The following is a 17775-nucleotide window of genomic DNA, read 5'->3' on the forward strand; positions in this document are numbered from 1 at the left end:
ATATTTCTTACGTTTGTCATAAAATTAATATTGTTGTAAAATGTTTTGTCAAGAGGTGGTTTCTTGTATGAGAAGTGAGAACCACTCAAACCAATACTGTAACAGCCCGGAATTCTATGGTACAAAACGGACTTCAAAGCACTGAGAATAAAGCCTAGGGTTTCAATAAAAGAGGTTCGACTAAGGCATTAAACGAACTAACAAGCCCTAAGTCAACGATTTAGTCAAGAGGAATAAATGAAGGATAAATATCATAAAACGTGATCGAATTCAGAAGGGGTTCAACATGAGTCAACAGAACCACAACAAGTCTGAAACTTCTAACTCAAAAGGGGCAAACTCAAAGTAATCAAAGAGTACTAGAATGTGTCAAGAATTCAACGGAAAAGACCAAGAGTAGTGGAGCCATGTATGGAGACACGACTACACTCAGTGTTCAGAACAACCGTCTTAATTAATTAATGAGGTCAACACCCGCCACCGCTCGTCGCCATTCAACCTGGACATAAGGAAAACACATGCAGGGCTGAGTATTTTGAAATACTCAGTGAGCTCGTTGCCAAAACATTTTATAAGTTATGCCACCCTTACCAAGTGTACTCGAGTTTTACATTTAATCAAAACAAAAATATCATCGAGTATCACAAAATATTTTCATAGATTGGCCAATCAAATATCTCCCATTTTCTCATCAAATTCCACAATCTCAATCATATCCATGGTGCGACGAAAGTGTGGCCACACTTTTCGCCCACGAGACCGGCCGACTAGCAAGGATGGCTCCCGATCCCCTCGTGTACACAGCCTGGTAGGGTTTGCGGCCCATACTCAGACCCGAATTCGTATAAACATATCCATAGCCATATAGCCCAATGGAGCGAACTCACAAACTAGGCATCAGGCACACAATATCACAATAAAACAGACATAGGCATGGCATAACAGTTAAACCACCCTTATAACACCAATCAATATTTTGCAAGAAATAAAAGAGTTTAAGAATAAAGCCCACCTCGACTGCTTAGATTTCAAGTAAGTTTCCCTTTTCCTTTATCTGACTTTGCAACCGAGGTTTCACCTTTTAAAAAGCACATAGGCACATACAAATCAAAATCACAACTCAAAGTCTAATTCATGCATGCCTCGACGTTTTTTTCCCTTTTCCTAATGACTTAACTTAATATGGTCAAACATAAACATGTTCTATATATATATATATAATTCGTTCGCATAATAAATCTAGATCTAGCATTAATATATATCGTGCATGAGTATTTCACCAACACACAACACACACACACATATTCGACACACACACACACATAACACACACGCATAACACACACACCACATGCATACATATTTTCTATGTCCTTTTTATCCCACTCTCGCTTAATTAATATGCATGAGGGTTCAAGAGTACCGATTAGTCGGTTAGAAAGAAGATGAATCAAGTAGAAGAAGAAGATAATTATAAGAATACCTTTTTGAGAAAAACGATCGGTAGGAAGTAAGTAAAGACTTGGTTCTTCAAGAATTCTTGGATCAAACTTCAATTTCTTCTCAAGGGATGCAAGATTAATGGAGTAAAGTAGAAGAAAATTGAGAGAAAGTTGAGGGGGAGGGGGGTTTAGGAGTCCTCTTATTTATAGTGCTCAACAAGATCTTTAGGTAATTAGGATAGAATATTTGGTAAGATTTCATTCTCCACAATTAAATAAATAAATATTGTGAAGTAGGGAAGAAGAATTAACAAAAATAGACTAGGGTATCAAGGCATGTAATTTTCGAAATATATGGCTCTCAATTAGCCAAGATTTTGTTTTGGTATATTTTACGGAGTAGAATAAAATATCACGGAGCAAAAAAATAAAATAAAGTAAAGAATCCTCCCAATGGGAAAAAGAAATAGGCGTGTACTTTGGGTTTTAAATAAGGAATGGATTTTTTGACTATTAACTAAAATAAGATATGGCAAGATCTCTTGAGGTATGGAAAGATTTGGTAGAATATTTAAATTCTAGGTATGGAAGGAAATCAAATAAGGAATCAATAAAATAAGCAAAATATTATTTCCTTCCCAACATGGTGATTTTCGAAAATCACTATTAAATAAGGGGGTGTCGATTTCCCTATTAAAATAAGGAATAATTGGGTCTTGGATTTAATTTGGATAAATATCCCAAGAATTAAATTAAATCCGGAAAAATAGAATTTCTTCTTCAAACGTCAAGGGGGTCGAAAATCTCAAGAATTGAGTGGCTAGTATTTATGGAAATTTTCTCTAATATTCTCACTCACCCTTAAACAATTAATTCATCTCATAATTTAATAAATCACATGCCACCTCACATAGTCAACAAATTTGACTTTTCAAACTTCCCGGTCAAAGAAACTCATGCAATAAATTCACTTATCAAATAATTCACATCTTCCACGTCATCAATAATAAATTCTAGGGCTCTAAAATTAGGGTTCGGAAATTCGGGATGTTACAAATACTCTCGTTGGTATCCAATAAGATATTTAATTGAATGCGAGTTTTAAGAATTTATTTAACATTGTGAAGAAAAGTAAGTGGAAAAAGATTGTGGAATATATACGCAACTTTTATGAGTCTCACCACAAGCGAAGCGTTTCTTTGGTTAGATGAAATAGATGGATAAAGAGAGAAAGTAGCTAGACGAATAAAAAAGGAATAAAGTAAGAGAGATAAATGTTAAATGTTCTACTAAAAAGGAAAATAATTCACTTATGATGGGACACTCCAACAAGTCAAGTGATTTGCTTATGATGGACAGATAAAGTAATAGGAGTAACTATAAATAGAATGGATTAATTAGTGGAATATGGATCCACTTACTTAAAATAGTAAAATGAAATGAGATATTTATTGGAGACTGTCCAACTAAGAAAATATGAACATGTAACGAGGACTAGTGCTTTATGAAAATATAATTAAGGGCATCCACAATGAGGCGGAGGATGCGACGCCTTAAGCCCCGCCCTATGCGCTGCCACATCATCATTTTATCCTCCGCCCCTTCCATCTGCAATGGAGCGGACTATAGCTCGCCCTAAGCCCCGCCCTAAGTATTTTATTTATTATTTGAATATTTAAACACTACAATATTTATTTTTTATGTTTGCAAACATATCAATTAGCAAGAATAAATATAAAAACACTATAAATTAAAGGCAAATCCTATTGTCAATATTTATTTTTTATTTTTTGTACTTGCAAAAATGAAAAATTGTCGGAATTCATTATTGAATTTAGAGAGAAATTGAGATGAGGAAGAGAGTGGAGTGAAAGGTGTGAAATGAAGTAAAAAAATTGGTGATATATATAGAAGAAAATACAAAAAAATTTAAAATAAATATAAAAATAAAAATGTGTGCATCCTCCGCCATATAGTTCGCAATCCCTGCAATGGCAGACTAAGGGGCGGAGGATAGGCCGGAGGATGCATCCTCCATGTCATAGTCCGCGGACGATGCATAGGGCGTGGAGGATAAAATATGCATAGTCCGTGGTGCTGCAGTGGTGGACTAAGGGGTGGAGGATGCATCGTCCGCCGCATCCTCCGCCCCATTGCGGATGCTCTAATTAGTACTACTTCCTTTGTCTCATTATAAGTGAAATATATTTTCTTTGACATCTAATCTAAATTAAGTAATTTTTCTTTTTAGTAAAATATTAATATAGTTACTCTTTCTTATTTTATTTTATTTTTCTATTTCATTCTCTATTCACATTACTCTCAAAATATCATTTTACAAAGGCGTATGTCCAAAAGAAATGTTTCGTTTATGACAAGATGAAAAGAATAGTACATTAATTTAATGAATTATAGTTACTCCTATTGTCCTAGCTATAAAATAGGAATTTTGGGGACAAGATGAGTTTTAATACAAAATTGATAAAATAAAAAAAAATTAAAAGAAAAAATAATTAAAATATTTTTAGTATAGAATGGGCTCACCACGTAACAAAAAAAATTATTTGAAATAAAAGTGAAGAATTTTTATGGTAGAGAAGAGACTAACATAGATAAAGAAAACTATTTTTTCTCGTGAAAGGAGTGCGTAAGCTTTAGTTTTTAACTTTTATGTGTATGATTTCGAATCACTAAAAGTTTATGTGTACGACGATTTCGAATCACTAATAATAGTAGACAATATTGCTAGAAAAGAGAATGAGAAAAATGGTGATGGGATAAGCTCATCTACCACAAGCAAATCGAAAGGTGCCACGTCATCGACGTCGAACGGTGTAAGATACCGTTGATTCCTCGTCTTGGATTGCCTCTCGCCCTCTTCTTCATTTAAACACGTTTTTCAAGCCAAGATCATGCTTCGATACTGCATTTTTAGTATATTTAATTTTCTCCTAATGCATTTTAATATACATATGCATGTGCACGTAAAATATTTTCATTTTTATTTTTGAATCATTTCCAAAAATGAAAACTTTCACTGTTATACTTTATCCACTTTTTCTCTTCTCTCCCATATTTTAGCTACTTTTTCTACATATAAATCTTACTTTATCTATTTTTTCTCCTTCTTTCTTACTTTACCAAAATTCTTATTTAAATTCGTGTCATCCATAAATAAGACTATTATTTGTGGACGTAGGGAGTGTATCTTATTATTTACTACTCCCTCCGTCCGCGAATAGGAGTCCCGGTTGAGTTGGGTGCGGGTTTTAAGAAAAGTTTGAGTGTAATAATTAAAGTGTGTGATAGTGGAATGTGGGATCCATTTATATTATTATTTACTTTATTCTTTGGAATAATGAAATCTAACATTAAGAGAGAGTGTGAGAAATTGCAATCAAAGTGGATTAAAATTAATTGCAGCTTCTAAATTAAGGGAATAGTGTGGTCATTTTTTATACTCCCAAAATAAATGGTCTAACCGGGACTCCTAATGGCGGACGGATGAAAATAGCCAACCGGGACTCCTATTCGCGGACGGAGGGAGTACTATATTTTTCTCATCCATTTTTGTACTACTCCCTCCGTCCTATAAAAGATGTCTCATTTTTCTTTTTAGTTTGTCCCATTAAAGATGTCACATTTCCATTTTTAGTACAAATTCTCTCTTATAATTAATAATATAAATATTACTCCCTCCGTTCCATAGTAATAGGGGCGTTTTTCTATTTCTGTCTGTTCCATAGTAATAGAGTCATTTCCTTTTTTAGTAAAAGTCAACACATTTTTCCATACATACTTTACTCTCTCTTACTTTTTTCTATCTTCATCTCTCCACCTTTTTCATTTTTCACTTTATTCTCTCTTTACTTAACTCACCTAACACATTTTTTCTTAATCTCCGTGCCAAAAAGTTTTGCCTCCATTACTATGGAACGGAGGGAGTATATTTTTTCTTTCCACCTAAGGCCATTTCCAACCATTTACACCAAACTCAAACTCATTTTTTAGTATACGCACACCAAAAAGTAATTTTACTCCAACCATTTACACCATATTTAAGTTTACACCATTTTTGAGTATTTGGCTAACAAAATTTTGGAGTAAACACCATATTTGGTTTATCCCATTGAAAACCCCAAAAATGAGTTTGAGTTTGATGTATGATTGGAGAAATTATCTACACCAAAAATGAGTTTTGGTGTATAATTGGAGATGGTCTAACACACAAAATAAAACCACCACCTAAAATCCTGAACAATTTTAAAACTAGACAAACTTAGGTTATTACACAAATACCATCATATTAACCTATTCTTTTACCCAAATACCCTAAACCCTTATCTTTATTCAAGACATCCGTTTGATCATTAAAAAACCTAAACTACTTGGAAATTATGCATTCAACAATCGTCGGATAAAATAATGTTGAAGTTCAATTTTATGAAAGAATGGTGGAGAGAGATTATGAAGATGAGTTTCTTTCTCAAATTGACAAAAATAAAAGGAGGTGGAGCGGTGCAGAGATAGGAGAGATAATTTGATATTGATAACATATTGATAATTTCATAGTAGTAATAAATGAGGAATCTTGAGGAGTGGAATGGAAGCGCCCATCTCTCGCTCAACTGAGAGAGAGGAGTCCTATTTACATAAAATTTGGAGAGGAATAAACGTGGAGAGATGGCTGCAACATATGAGAAGTGGAGTGATGGCTAATTTAAGTAATTTTCTTTTGGATTTTCTAACATTATAATCTTACAGTTGTAATATATATAAATGATAATTTTATTTAAGAATATGAATTATTTAAAACATCCCTTAAATATAATAGTATTAAAAAAAATTCAATTTCAATGATAAAAAACTAGAATAAAAAATAATTCTTTGACATAAATATAATAGGAGTATTAGTAAAATCAATTTTAATATTATGTCTGTGTTATAAATCTATTCTTTAATTATTTCGATATTAATATTGTCACTATATTGATCTCTAATTTCTATTACGCCATCCTCTAATTATTTATCTCATTATCCATTTCTTGCGTAGCTCTCGTGTTCTAGTTTCTTCGTGTCGTTTGGCACTGAAAACACTCAGCACAAGTTGAACGTTGTAAATGTCGTCAAGGACAGAAGCCAGAAGCCATATAAATGACTTTGGTCAGTAGCTTTCTTGCAATTGCATAGCTTGGCTCAAAGTAAACACCCACAATCCAAAAATAGCATTCCACAAGTCTATCTCTAGCAAAGGGAAGTTTATTTGCAAAGTCCAATTCCTTCCACCACCTACAACAATAATTCTATCAATTTAGTAGTGCATTCTCTTTGACTGCAGGTTTTAGGGGTGTCGAAACGGGTACCCGCGGGTACCCGCACCCGATTTCGGCCAAAATGTTAATCCCGATACCCGTCCCGCAGTGAATCGGGTATTACCCGATACCTGAGTCGGGTATCCCGCACCCGACACTGCGGGTACCTGACCCGAAACATTTTTTTTTTTTCAAACCTTTTTTAATTATTTGCAAATTGTTTGCACACTTCTACTCTTATATATGATTTCACATGAACTGTTATATGGAGTATGATATTTTTGGATGATTTTTTTTTTAAGTAGTACTCCCTCCGTCCACCATTAGGAGTCCCATTCATGGGCGGCACGGGTTTTAAGAAATGTTAAGAAAAGTGAGTGGAAAAAGTTAATAGAATAGGGGTCCCACTTGTATATATTAGTTTTAAATGAAATGTGAGTGAAATGAGTTAGTGGAAGGTGGGACCCTATTACCATTTATGGTAAAAGTGAACCGGGACTCTTATTCGCGGACGGACTAAAATGGAAAAACGAGACTCTTATTCACGGATGGAGGGAGTACTTGCTAACTTGAAACTTTATTTTTATTAATTTAATTTTATTGAGAATTGAGATGAAGCCATGTGATTTGTCTTCATCTATTTCTAAATTTTGAACCTTTCATATTATTACAGTTTCACATCAAAATTCTAGAATGAATAAGAACTTAGAAGATTAAATAATCATACGATCAGCTGCAAGCGGCTGGTGGAGGAGACTGGAGTTGAATCGTAGAGTGGGAGAAGAGAATAAGGCGGAAAAAGATAAAAATACTTAACCTTAATCACAAGTTAAAAATTTAAAAATACGCTTAATAAAAAATTATATTATGACTTTTGAGTCATCCCAATCAGTAAGTATTAAAATTAAAAATAAAAAATTAGAAAATATTAATATACATATCGGGTATTTCGGGACTATCGGGATTACCCGGTCGGGTATCGGGTATCCCGATACCCGCAAAAGCCAAAATAATTATACCCGACCCCGTACCCGATACCCCGCGGGTATCGGGTCGGGTTCGGGATTACTCGTTACCCGCTACCCGTTTCGACACCCCTAGCAGATTTATCATAAAAAAACGACGAAAATGCATGGTATCCATCTTCGGCACAAGATTGAAGTCCAATATCGTAAAATCTAGTAGTAGTTTTTTAGTTGCATGAGTCGTTTCTTTCTACATAGAATTGAACTTTCTTGCTCCTCCGTTAAGAGTCTTTGAAATCGGGACATTCGGAGCTTCCCTAACTCATGTCGAAAGAGAATTATCACTCGTGTTAATGATTGAACACTCGAGGTGAGAAGACTAAAATTCTAATGCTTTATCAAGAATTTCCTCTCCGTGCACTCCATAGTTTAATGCATTGTACAAGTTCAATATATATCCTTCAACATCGTTTGTTATCGACTCCTTGAAATTTCCTTCTTTTTATCTATTCTAAATGATGTCTAGTTAGTTAACGTGAAGATATAATAAAATAGATAAATGAATAGAGAATAAATCAATGAAAAAATGAAGGACATGATTAAATTGAGAAAAAGTATAAGAAATTTCTCACTTCATAAATGCGGAGTTTAGAACTTGATATAGTAATATTGTTTCTAATTTCATAAATGAGAATTCACAGTTTCTAATTTGACACTAGTTATTAGTAAATGCAGCTTTTAATTCTTTTTCTTTGTCTTGAAGAAAAGAATTAATTGCCATATCAATATTGGAATACACTTCACCTCATGGCTCAAACAAAAGTATTGGCATATACTTTCTTGTTAAGTTGATTCTATATGTTTAAACCAATTTACATAATTAACGTTCCGTCTTGTCTTAATTTCACCTTGTATTAGCTCTTAATTTGTTTAAAAACATAAGAGAATGGTTGGAGAAGATGTAGAAAAGACACTATATAATGCTGCAACAATGGGAGATCTATGTTGCAACACTTCAACAATTACTCCAACAAGATCAATATCTTGTTCATGGAGTCCCATTTCCATGTTCAAGAAATCTTCGCACGTAGCAGCAATGCACGGACAAACGACCATTGTTGAAGAGGCTCTCAAGAAGGGTACATTGGGATATGCCAAAAGCTGTTACCATTAGCCCCCTAGGCTTGCTGGTGGCGAGACAGACATGATATGAACACGCTTCATATTGCAATCATGAATGGGCATGTTGAGATCGAGGCTGCATCGCGGGGAGACTGTGATCACTCCCAACACCAAAACAAAATCCATTCACCTTATTGTTGCCATATCCTTGTATCGGTTCATGTTACCGCTCTATTCATCTTATTAATTCTTTCCTGATCTTACAATATTTTACTTGGACTGTAAGAAAAGATTACAACGGCATCTTCTATAGAATTATCCAAGTTTGGAAACTTGGGATGCCTGAGAACCTAGTATTCATCATTTCTTTTTAATTTGTTGTTTTGATTGCTCCATATCTTTTGTATGAATCTTTTGGTATGTAATAAAATTTAATTTATTTATTATGAGAATTCTAATATATTTAGCTTTTGTAACAGGCAAACAAAATTTTCTCGTATAATTTGCTTATCTAATTTTTTATTTTAATTTCCATCCTCGATTTTGTCTGTGTCTTTGGTGACCTGAAATTTCTCCTGTTTTTTTCTTCGAAACTGGGGAATCTATTATACACCATGCTCCTAGTAAGTATACGTAATTTATTTTTATGCGATTGGATCGTGAGAATGAAAATTATGAATGCTTCCAAAATGTGTGCTCTATCTTATGTAAAAAAATATAATGTTTATTTATTTAAAAATTTTAATGATAAATATTAAAGTATTTCTGTTGTTAATACACGGCCGTAATATACATGGATATATTTTAAGAATATTATGAAGATTCATACAGTAATATTTAATTCTTTTTATTTACTACACAAATCAGATTTGTAAAATTCATTCATCCAGTTGTATAGGAATATTTACTATATTTAGCAAAAAAAAACTGCATGTGAATTAGGATTTATACTATTTAGAAAAGCCCTAGCTCCCATTTTTCACCTTCTCTGGCTTTCCCCATTTTCCCCGTCAGTCGGTCTCTCTACCGCCGCCGCCGTCGTTGTCTCAGCGCCACCGTGATTCTCTACCTACTCTTACTCCGGACTCCGTCTCCATCTTGGTGCCAATTTCACAATAAATCGGAAACTGAGCTGATTGAAATGACAATCGTCTGAGACTCTTTGCGAGCTTGGCGGAATCTGTGGTACTTTCTATTTCTAGCTGCTATGGTTTCAAATTTTCTCAACGCGTGTGATTTTGGTTGTAAATTTTTCTACTTTTTTCCCGCGCTTGCTTTTGTCGGGGGTTATTCACTGCGTTTAATTTATGTATCTCTGTGCATATTAGCTGGTGGAGCTCCGAATAGAAGGACGCAGTTGAGATTAGATGAAGCAGTGGTAGGGTTTATAAATTACCTGTGGCTAATGGTGTGGTTAATTCGATTTCATAAATCTGGACGAATTTTGATATGATAGTTGATAGTTTCGCAGTTGTTGTGTACGGCTTGGAGAGTCAATGTGTTCTCGTTGTTATTTGTAGGATTTTTTTAGCAAAATGTGTCTATAGATGCATGCCATTGCTGAAACAGCTAAGAACAGAGAGTGTACAGACCTGAATCGGGCGTTCCTTTGTCTTTCTAATTATAAACATAGAAAGAGAAATCACAGTGCTAACCGAAGGTAGTGGCTGCGGGTTCCCATGAACACAAAAAATAAAGGAAATAGTGTTTTATCTCCCACATTTCTGATAATCTTTGATGGATTGTTCTGTTGGGAAGCTTCTTTTATGTTGATTTTATAGCTTGTGTAATCAGTTTTAATCATGGAATCAACTAGGTAATTATAGAGTGGAACACTTATAGTTTGCGTTTTATGGCTTAAGGCCCGACCACTCGCAATTTGTGCTTCTATGATAGTAGCCTAAGGGAATTGAGATTTCTTGGATTAGACAAAGATTGAGTTCATTCCTTTCGCTTGGAAGAAAAGTCAGAGTAGCATATACACGGTAGGGATTCTAGAATAGTTCTTGGCATGAACTGTGGAGACATGTTTTTTTATGAAAGAAAGCAACATGTTAGTACCTGATGTAAGGTTATATCTTTGTTCATCAGGATTCTTGGATAGTCAAGTGACATGTGGACTAAAACAAGAGAAGCACATACAGAATTACAGATCTTGTTCAGTGCTAACATAATTGACTGCCAACCATTATATGAGTATGCATGCAGACATAGACTTTCATCTTTTGGTGTTTGAGAGTGACATTCCATATTTTTATAGATGTATTGTAGTGTAAAAGGCCATGTCTTTCGAAAAACACAGCATTTGCCTAAACAAGTGATAAATTATTTTTTGCCTGTAGTAATTGTTGCATTTTCATGTTTCAAAAGGAGGGTTTGTGTACATGCCAGAGAAGCTTTTGGTCTGCACTTCTATAGCTTTAGCAATGAAGCCAAGATCCACTGAGGCACCTCGGAGGTCAAGAAATGTTCAGGGGGAGGGACCAAATTGGATCCTTATTGCAGGGAGTGCACTGCTTAGTACATTGTCTGTTCGCCTCGGATATAAGCTAAAACAGGTCCTTGATGCTAAACAACTGGAAAACAGTAGTCCAAGTTTAGAAGGTGTCCAATGCATGTTCTTGCAACTTATTCCAGAAGATTCTAGTTATATTATCTTAGAGTTTACTGTATTTGCAGTTAATGGAAAATCTACTAACGGAAAGAAATCAGGAAGCTGCCCTATGCATTCAAATGCCTTTTGCTTTCCTCAAGATGTTTGCTACAACCATTATTCAGGTAATCACATTTTTGTCCTGGTCAAAAGCCTTATTTAGATCATTTAAGTCAAAAACTGAACCTCCTCAGATTGCTTTTCCTCATTTATCTTGTGCTGGAGAAAACTTGTTGGATGGTTAAATGTGTCTTTTGGTAGTAGTACTTAGCCTAATAGAAGTAGTGATGTAGATCACCATTCATATTTATGTAAGGTGTTTGATATAGCGAATTGGCATATTATTGGTAGTTCCAATGTGAACATGCAATTAAATGACATCCATGAAACAGGATCCAGGAATGTTATGGAAATCAAACCACACGCCAATGGACAGATGATGTCAGAACCTGAAATGGCTCTTCCACTGGTGACTGTTCCCACTTCAGACTTCAATAAAGAAAACGGGGTGATGTGGTCGTCTTCTCCTGACCGCCTGGAGCTGCCCCAGAAACCTTTCCACCAATCAAACAGCTCAGACTCCCCTTGTGTCTCAGAATCTGGTTCTGATATTTTCAGCAAGCGGGAGGTCATACAAAAGCTGAGGCAGCAGCTGAAGAGAAGGGATGACATGATACTAGAAATGCAAGATCAAATTGCAGAAGTGCAAACCTCTCTTGCTGCACAGGTTTCACATTCTTCACACCTGCAGTCTCTTCTAGATGCTTCAAACAGGGATTTGTTTGAATCAGAACGGGAAGTACAGAGACTACGGAAGGCAATAGCAGATCACTGTGTTGGACATGTCAACTCAGGTGAGAAACTCCCTACTGTGCCCATTTGGCCAGCTGAAGTAATGAACGGCCATGTAAACGGATGCCTAGAAGTCAAAAACAATATGGAGTCTCCAGAGAAAGGGAGAGATGGGGAAAGGGTTGAAATGTTGAGGAGGGAAGTGAGTGAGTTGAAAGAATTGAATGAAGGAAAAGACTACTTGCTGCACAGCTACAAGGAGCATAACTCGGAGCTTGCAATCAAGATCAAGGAGTTGCAGAACAGATTGGATTCTCAACTTCCAAATATTTTGTAGGTGAATTTAGCTTTCTTGTGCATTCTGAATGTGGCTTCCTGTTTTCTCTGCTCTCTTATCCAACTTGAAGCTCTCAATTTTGGAAACGTCATTTTCGCACTTGTTTCCCTCTCATTCTTCTTGTGCATATCTGGAAGGGAGAGTGAGATGTTCATAAATTTAGAGTCAACGAGTAGTTTCGTGATTTTGAGTGTGATTGTTTGCCTTCAAACGTACACATTGAAGATGCAGCATCTTCAATGTGTAAGAAGTGCTGTTATTGTCCAAATGTGCAATTAATTATCTCTGGCTCGGCTAAGTGAGACTGCGAAGCATTTTTAAATAACTGTGTTTCATTTCCCCCCGTATACTTGTGATCTGTGATCTGTCACATTACCATTATTTCTATATAGAAATTTTTCATTTTAGCCGCACGCATATATTTCGCATAAGTTACCTGCCAACCTTCTATTAGGAATGAATTCCATAAGCAAATTTTCAAAATTTAGAGTTTTGCGAAACTTACATAGATTCTTGTAAATTTTGTATACATAGTTCTTGCAACTATTTTACATAGTATTCTCACCCTAACGACTAACACACCAAAATTTCATCTATATTGAGAAAAAAAAATACTACTAGAACTCACAAACCGCAAATTAACATTCCACGTTGCATTTTGGAGCCATTTTTCTTCTCATTCTTCACTCTCTCTTGTTGCTCTTCACACAAGAGTGATCAAGCTGCTGTCACTCTGCCCCATCAGCTTCTTCGAATCACACCTATAGCTAGCGATGTACTTTTCAGCACCGAGGAGCGGTGCAACATCGTACTCCTTTCCCGCCTTCCTCCGGTAATCGGCATCAAGGGGGCAGCAGCGCTGCAATATCTGCACCACCTCCTTCATGGAGGGCCTGCTTGTGGGCAGCGGGCTGGTGCACATAAGCCCGAGTTTGTATACGCTGATCATCTCTTCCAAATATACCCCCTCTTTTATCTCCCGGTCGAGAAAGTCCGCCACCGGCTTCCCCTCCCCATAGCTCCTCCACGCCCACTCTGCCAAACTCGTGTGCTCATCCCCGCGGTTGGGCTCCCGGCCCGTCACCAGCTCCAGCAGCACCACACCAAAGCTGTACACATCAATCTTCTCATTCACTTTTCTCGTGTAAGCATACTCTGGTGCGATATAGCCGAATGACCCGGCGATGGCAGACATCGTGTCGGGCTCCTCCCCGCGTTTCATCAAATTCTTCGCCAACCCGAAATCCGCCACCTTCGCGTTAAACTCCGAGTCCAACAAGATGTTGCTCGACTTGACATCACGATGTATGATCGGAGGGCTACAGTCGTGATGCATGTAACACAGCCCGTTAGCCGCGCCCATTGCGATCTTCAGCCGTGCAGGCCAGTCCAACGCAGCTGCACCTGCCTTTCTCTTGTTGCCGTGAAGCCACCCATCCAAGCTATGATTCTCCATATACTCATACACCAAAAGCCTCGAATCCTCACTAGAGATGCAACACAAGAGCTTCACTATGTTCGAGTGTCGAACCGAGCCTAGTATATGAACCTCCGATAGGAACTCCTTCTCGAGGAGGCGGTCGACCTTCGTGTTGCTCCCGATTTTCTTGACCGCCACGCACTGGGCCCCCCGGTCCACCGGAATCTTGTAGACCTTCCCTGAGCCGCCAGAGCCGATCATGCGACTCTCCTGCAGGCGGGAGAGGATGTTGGCTTCCGTGAAATCGAGCCGCTGGAATGAAGTGAGCTTCCACGTGGCGAGATCGCGGTTAAGCTTCTTTCTCCGGTATTCTCTCACCAGAAAACGGGTAGTGCCGAGGGTGATCAGAAGAAGCACTATTGCTAACACTAGAATCACAGCGAGGATTTTGTGTGGTAGTTTCTTGGATTCTTGAAAATGAGTGAAGCTGCAGCTACGGAGATTTGAGATTGGATTTCTTGCGCAGAGCTTTGAATTGTTAAGGAAACTGTTTGAATAAGCCAAGTTGTCGAATTCATCGGGGATTTTTCCGGTGAGTCGGTTCGATGAGAGGTTGAGGGAAGTGAGCTTCAGCCGCCCGAGCTCCGGCGGGATTTCGCCGGAGAGCTGATTGTCCGATAAGTCCAAGTCTAGGAGGTCGGGGAGGGAGCCGAATGAAGGCGGTATTGGGCCGGAGAGTTGGTTTCGGGCGAGAGTCAAGGCGGTGAGCGATGCCCACGAGATGATCTCCGGTGGGAGCTCGCCGGAGAGAGAGTTTCCGTCCAATGAGAGAGTGGTCAGCTCGTGGAGGGCGGTGAAGCCCTTCGGGATTGGCCCGGTGATTGAGTTGTTGCTGGCTTTGAACACGATGAGCTTCGCCCACGACGAGGCCTCCGCCGGAATCACGCCGGAGAATTTGTTGTTGCTGAGCTCCAATCGCGTCATGTTCCACGCGATGCGGCGGGGAAGTTCGCCGGAAAATATGTTGTCGCTCAGCATCATGCTGGTCATGTTGAGCCCTGTCCACACACCCGCCGGAATCTCGCCGGAAAATTGGTTGTTGTAGAGCTGTAGAGTGCGAAGATGGGGACAATTTCCGAGCGATTTCGGAATTTCTCCGGTCAAATTGTTGTTGAACGCCACCACACCAAACAGAGTTTCCCCTGCGCATAAATTTTCCGGTAGGGTTCCGGTGAAGTGATTGTCGGAAACTTCGAATGATTCGAGCTTTGAGTAATTCCCCATTGCCGGCGGTAGAATCCCACTCAAATTGTTGCGAAAAACTTTGAATTCCTTCAAACTCGGAATTTCCCCAATACTCTGCGGCATTTCACCGGATAGCTGGTTTGCATACAGATTCAGAACTTCCAATTTCTTCAATTTTCCGAAATCTTCAGGAATTTCACCGACCAGATTGTTCATAGAGATATCATACTCTACCAAATCCAAGGACTCGATCACCTGAGGAATCACGCCGGATAAATTGTTCTTGTACAAATATACCACACTCAAATTCCTGAGCATGAACAATTCGCGCGGGATTTCTCCACTAATTTCATTCATAGACAAATCCAAATGCTGAAGGCTCGACAAATTCGCGAAGCTCTGCGGCAGCGCGCCGATCACATTCGCATCCGGCATCCACAGATACTCCAGCTTCGTTAAATCCCCGAACTCCGGCGGTATTGCCGCCGGCAACAAGTGGTTATTGTAGGCCAGCCGGAGATTCACGAGATTCGCCAATTTTGAAATCTCCTTAGGGTAACTACCGTTGAATAAATTCATGTGTAGATTGAGCGTCATCAGCTCGTCCAATTCACCGATTTCCGGAGGTATATCTCCGGCGATGTTGTTGCCGCTGAGGTCTAGATATTGCAGCTGTTTCAGCCGGCCGATTTCCGCCGGAATTTTTCCTTCAAACAGATTCTGCTGTAGGTCAAGATGCTGAAGATTTGAGCAATTCGAAATTGTCACTGGAAAATCCTCCAAAAAATTATTGTAGGAAAGATCGAGAAACGTTAGATTCCGGAGCGAGCAGATGGATTCCGGAATGGTTCCATTGAGATTGTAGCTACTGAGGGTGATTCCGGTGACGGCGCCGCCAGAGCACTGGATTTCCGGCCAATTGCAGGGAGATGACGTGGAGTTCCAGTGGCTGAGGCTTTGCGGGTCGTCCCATTGTTGTTTGATGTTGAGAAGCGTGGCTCTATCGGCGGTGGAGAATTGTTGTGAGATGACGATAATGGGCAGGGAGGAGAGGAGGAGCAAGAGGTGGAGGAAGGGCATTTTGGACAATTGGCGGAGGCTGTGGGTGAAGTGGAGGGAGATGACACGTTTTTGATTCATCTAGTGATGTCGGTCAACTCTGGACAATGGAATTTTATAAATGAAGCTTGGTTTTCTGTTCAAAAATCATTAAATTTTATTGGTTTGATAAAGTGTGGAAAATGGCGGATTTTTTATTATTTAAATCTTGCAATTGTGGCCCACGTGGGGCATGAATAGTTTAAATTTGGCAAATTTGTTCATTTATTTCACATTATATCGTTGTATAATTTTTGTATTACTAAATGATTTTACTTTTATATCGGAGCACAGAATGACAGAATTGTAAACTTTTCTGTTAGTTTAAATGATTTAAACGGATCTTTGATTAAAAACATTAGTTGATACTTTCTTCGAAATCCCATTTAAGTAAGTTACAAATTTTTAAAAATATAAAGAAGAGTAAAAGGCCAAAATTGATGCTGGATTTATGTTCATTTTATGATTTTGGTCCTAAATTTTATCCTTTTGCATTCCGAACATTTCAACTAGGATCATAATTGGTCCTCCATTAATAATTCCGTTAATATTTAATAGTTAGCGATTTTAATCACAATTTTGACCAAGTTAAACATGTTAATTGTGATTACTAACTCCCTAATTAAAAACCTTAATTATTTTAAGGATATATCGTTTCTCATCTCAGTCGATCGGAGCTCCGGCGAGATCTCAGCCATGCCGCTGGCGGCTTCCACGATTTACTTCATCAATCTTCGCGGCGATGTTCTCATCAATCGCCTCTACCGACAAGGTCGGGTCGTTCCTCCCCTCCAATTTTCTCTTTCTATATATTTATGCTTAAGATTGTTGTTATTGCTTACGACATTCTCTCAGAATTGTGAGGCGGTGCTTGAGGTCGATTTTCAGTCGGTGCTCTTCCCCTTCCCCTCAGTCTACCGACCTCGTCACGGTAGAGGCGATTGATGAGAACATCGCCGCGAAGATTGTGGAAGTAAATCGCGGAAGCCACCAGCGGCATGGCTGAGATCTCGCCGGAGCTCCGATCGACTGAGATGAGAAACGATATATCCTTAAAATAGGTTTTAATTATGGAGTTGGTAATCACAATTAACATGCTTAACTTGGTCAAAATTGTGATTAAAATCGCTGACCGTTAAATATTAACGGAAATTTTTTATGGAGGACTAATTGTGATCCGAGTTGAAATGTTCGGGATGCAAAAATTCAAAAGATAAAGTGTTGAGGACTAAAATCATAAAATGAGTCATGACTAATTTTGGCATTTACTCTATAAAAAAAGTTGGATGAAAAAAATAATTGGATACAGTGTATATCACTTATGGACTATATAAAAACCTAGGAAGAAAATTTGCTCATGGGAGGCACAGTCAGACAGATTCGAGCTTG

The 17775-nt window shown here is 38.0% G+C and overlaps 2 protein-coding genes and 1 long non-coding RNA gene across 7 annotated transcripts; 1 reads left to right on the plus strand and 2 right to left on the minus strand.

The window, feature by feature from the left end:
- Window positions 1–287: 287 nt before the first annotated feature.
- LOC148929332 (uncharacterized) lies at window positions 288–1607 on the minus strand. Its single transcript, XR_016137723.1, has 3 exons — window positions 1484–1607; window positions 1013–1078; window positions 288–499 (listed from the first exon to the last, which is right to left on the minus strand). It is a non-coding gene; the product is annotated as an uncharacterized LOC148929332 (long non-coding RNA).
- An 8180-nt stretch (window positions 1608–9787) lies between these two features.
- LOC125192313 (uncharacterized) lies at window positions 9788–12807 on the plus strand. 5 transcript variants are annotated; one of them, XM_048089850.2, is made up of 6 exons: window positions 9788–10026; window positions 10170–10219; window positions 10933–11037; window positions 11212–11445; window positions 11521–11619; window positions 11887–12807. In XM_048089850.2, exons 3-6 carry the CDS (start codon window positions 11034–11036, stop codon window positions 12621–12623), a joined length of 1074 nt encoding a protein of 357 aa, XP_047945807.1. In that variant the 5' UTR covers window positions 9788–10026; window positions 10170–10219; window positions 10933–11033; the 3' UTR covers window positions 12624–12807. The 5 variants fall into 5 exon arrangements, with proteins under 5 accessions (XP_047945807.1, XP_047945810.1, XP_047945808.1 ...); XM_048089853.2 differs by lacking the exon at window positions 10933–11037; XM_048089851.2 differs by lacking the exon at window positions 10170–10219.
- A 273-nt stretch (window positions 12808–13080) lies between these two features.
- On the minus strand, window positions 13081–16491 carry LOC125192312 (kinase family with leucine-rich repeat domain-containing protein). Its single transcript, XM_048089849.2, has one exon. It carries the CDS (start codon window positions 16426–16428, stop codon window positions 13327–13329), a length of 3102 nt encoding a protein of 1033 aa, XP_047945806.1. The 5' UTR covers window positions 16429–16491; the 3' UTR covers window positions 13081–13326.
- Between the last annotated feature and the right edge of the window lie 1284 nt (window positions 16492–17775).

The sequence above is a fragment of the Salvia hispanica genome, chromosome 4 (assembly GCF_029641045.1).
Source record: "Salvia hispanica isolate PSC_SH4W2 chromosome 4, Shi_PSC_v1, whole genome shotgun sequence".
Taxonomy (NCBI): Eukaryota; Viridiplantae; Streptophyta; class Magnoliopsida; order Lamiales; family Lamiaceae; genus Salvia; species Salvia hispanica.

What these genes read in the sequence shown, in the direction of transcription:
- LOC125192313 (XM_048089850.2), top strand. An exon ending in CAGTAGTCCAAGTTTAGAAG is followed by an intron (nt 11,446 to 11,520) that starts GTGTCCAATGCA and finishes CTGTATTTGCAG; the next exon opens with TTAATGGAAAATCTACTAAC. An exon ending in TTGCTACAACCATTATTCAG is followed by an intron (nt 11,620 to 11,886) that starts GTAATCACATTT and finishes TCCATGAAACAG; the next exon opens with GATCCAGGAATGTTATGGAA.
- LOC125192312 (XM_048089849.2), bottom strand. Translation starts at nt 16,428, where the DNA reads ATGAATCAAAAACGTGTCATCTCCCTCCACTTCACCCACAGCCTCCGC.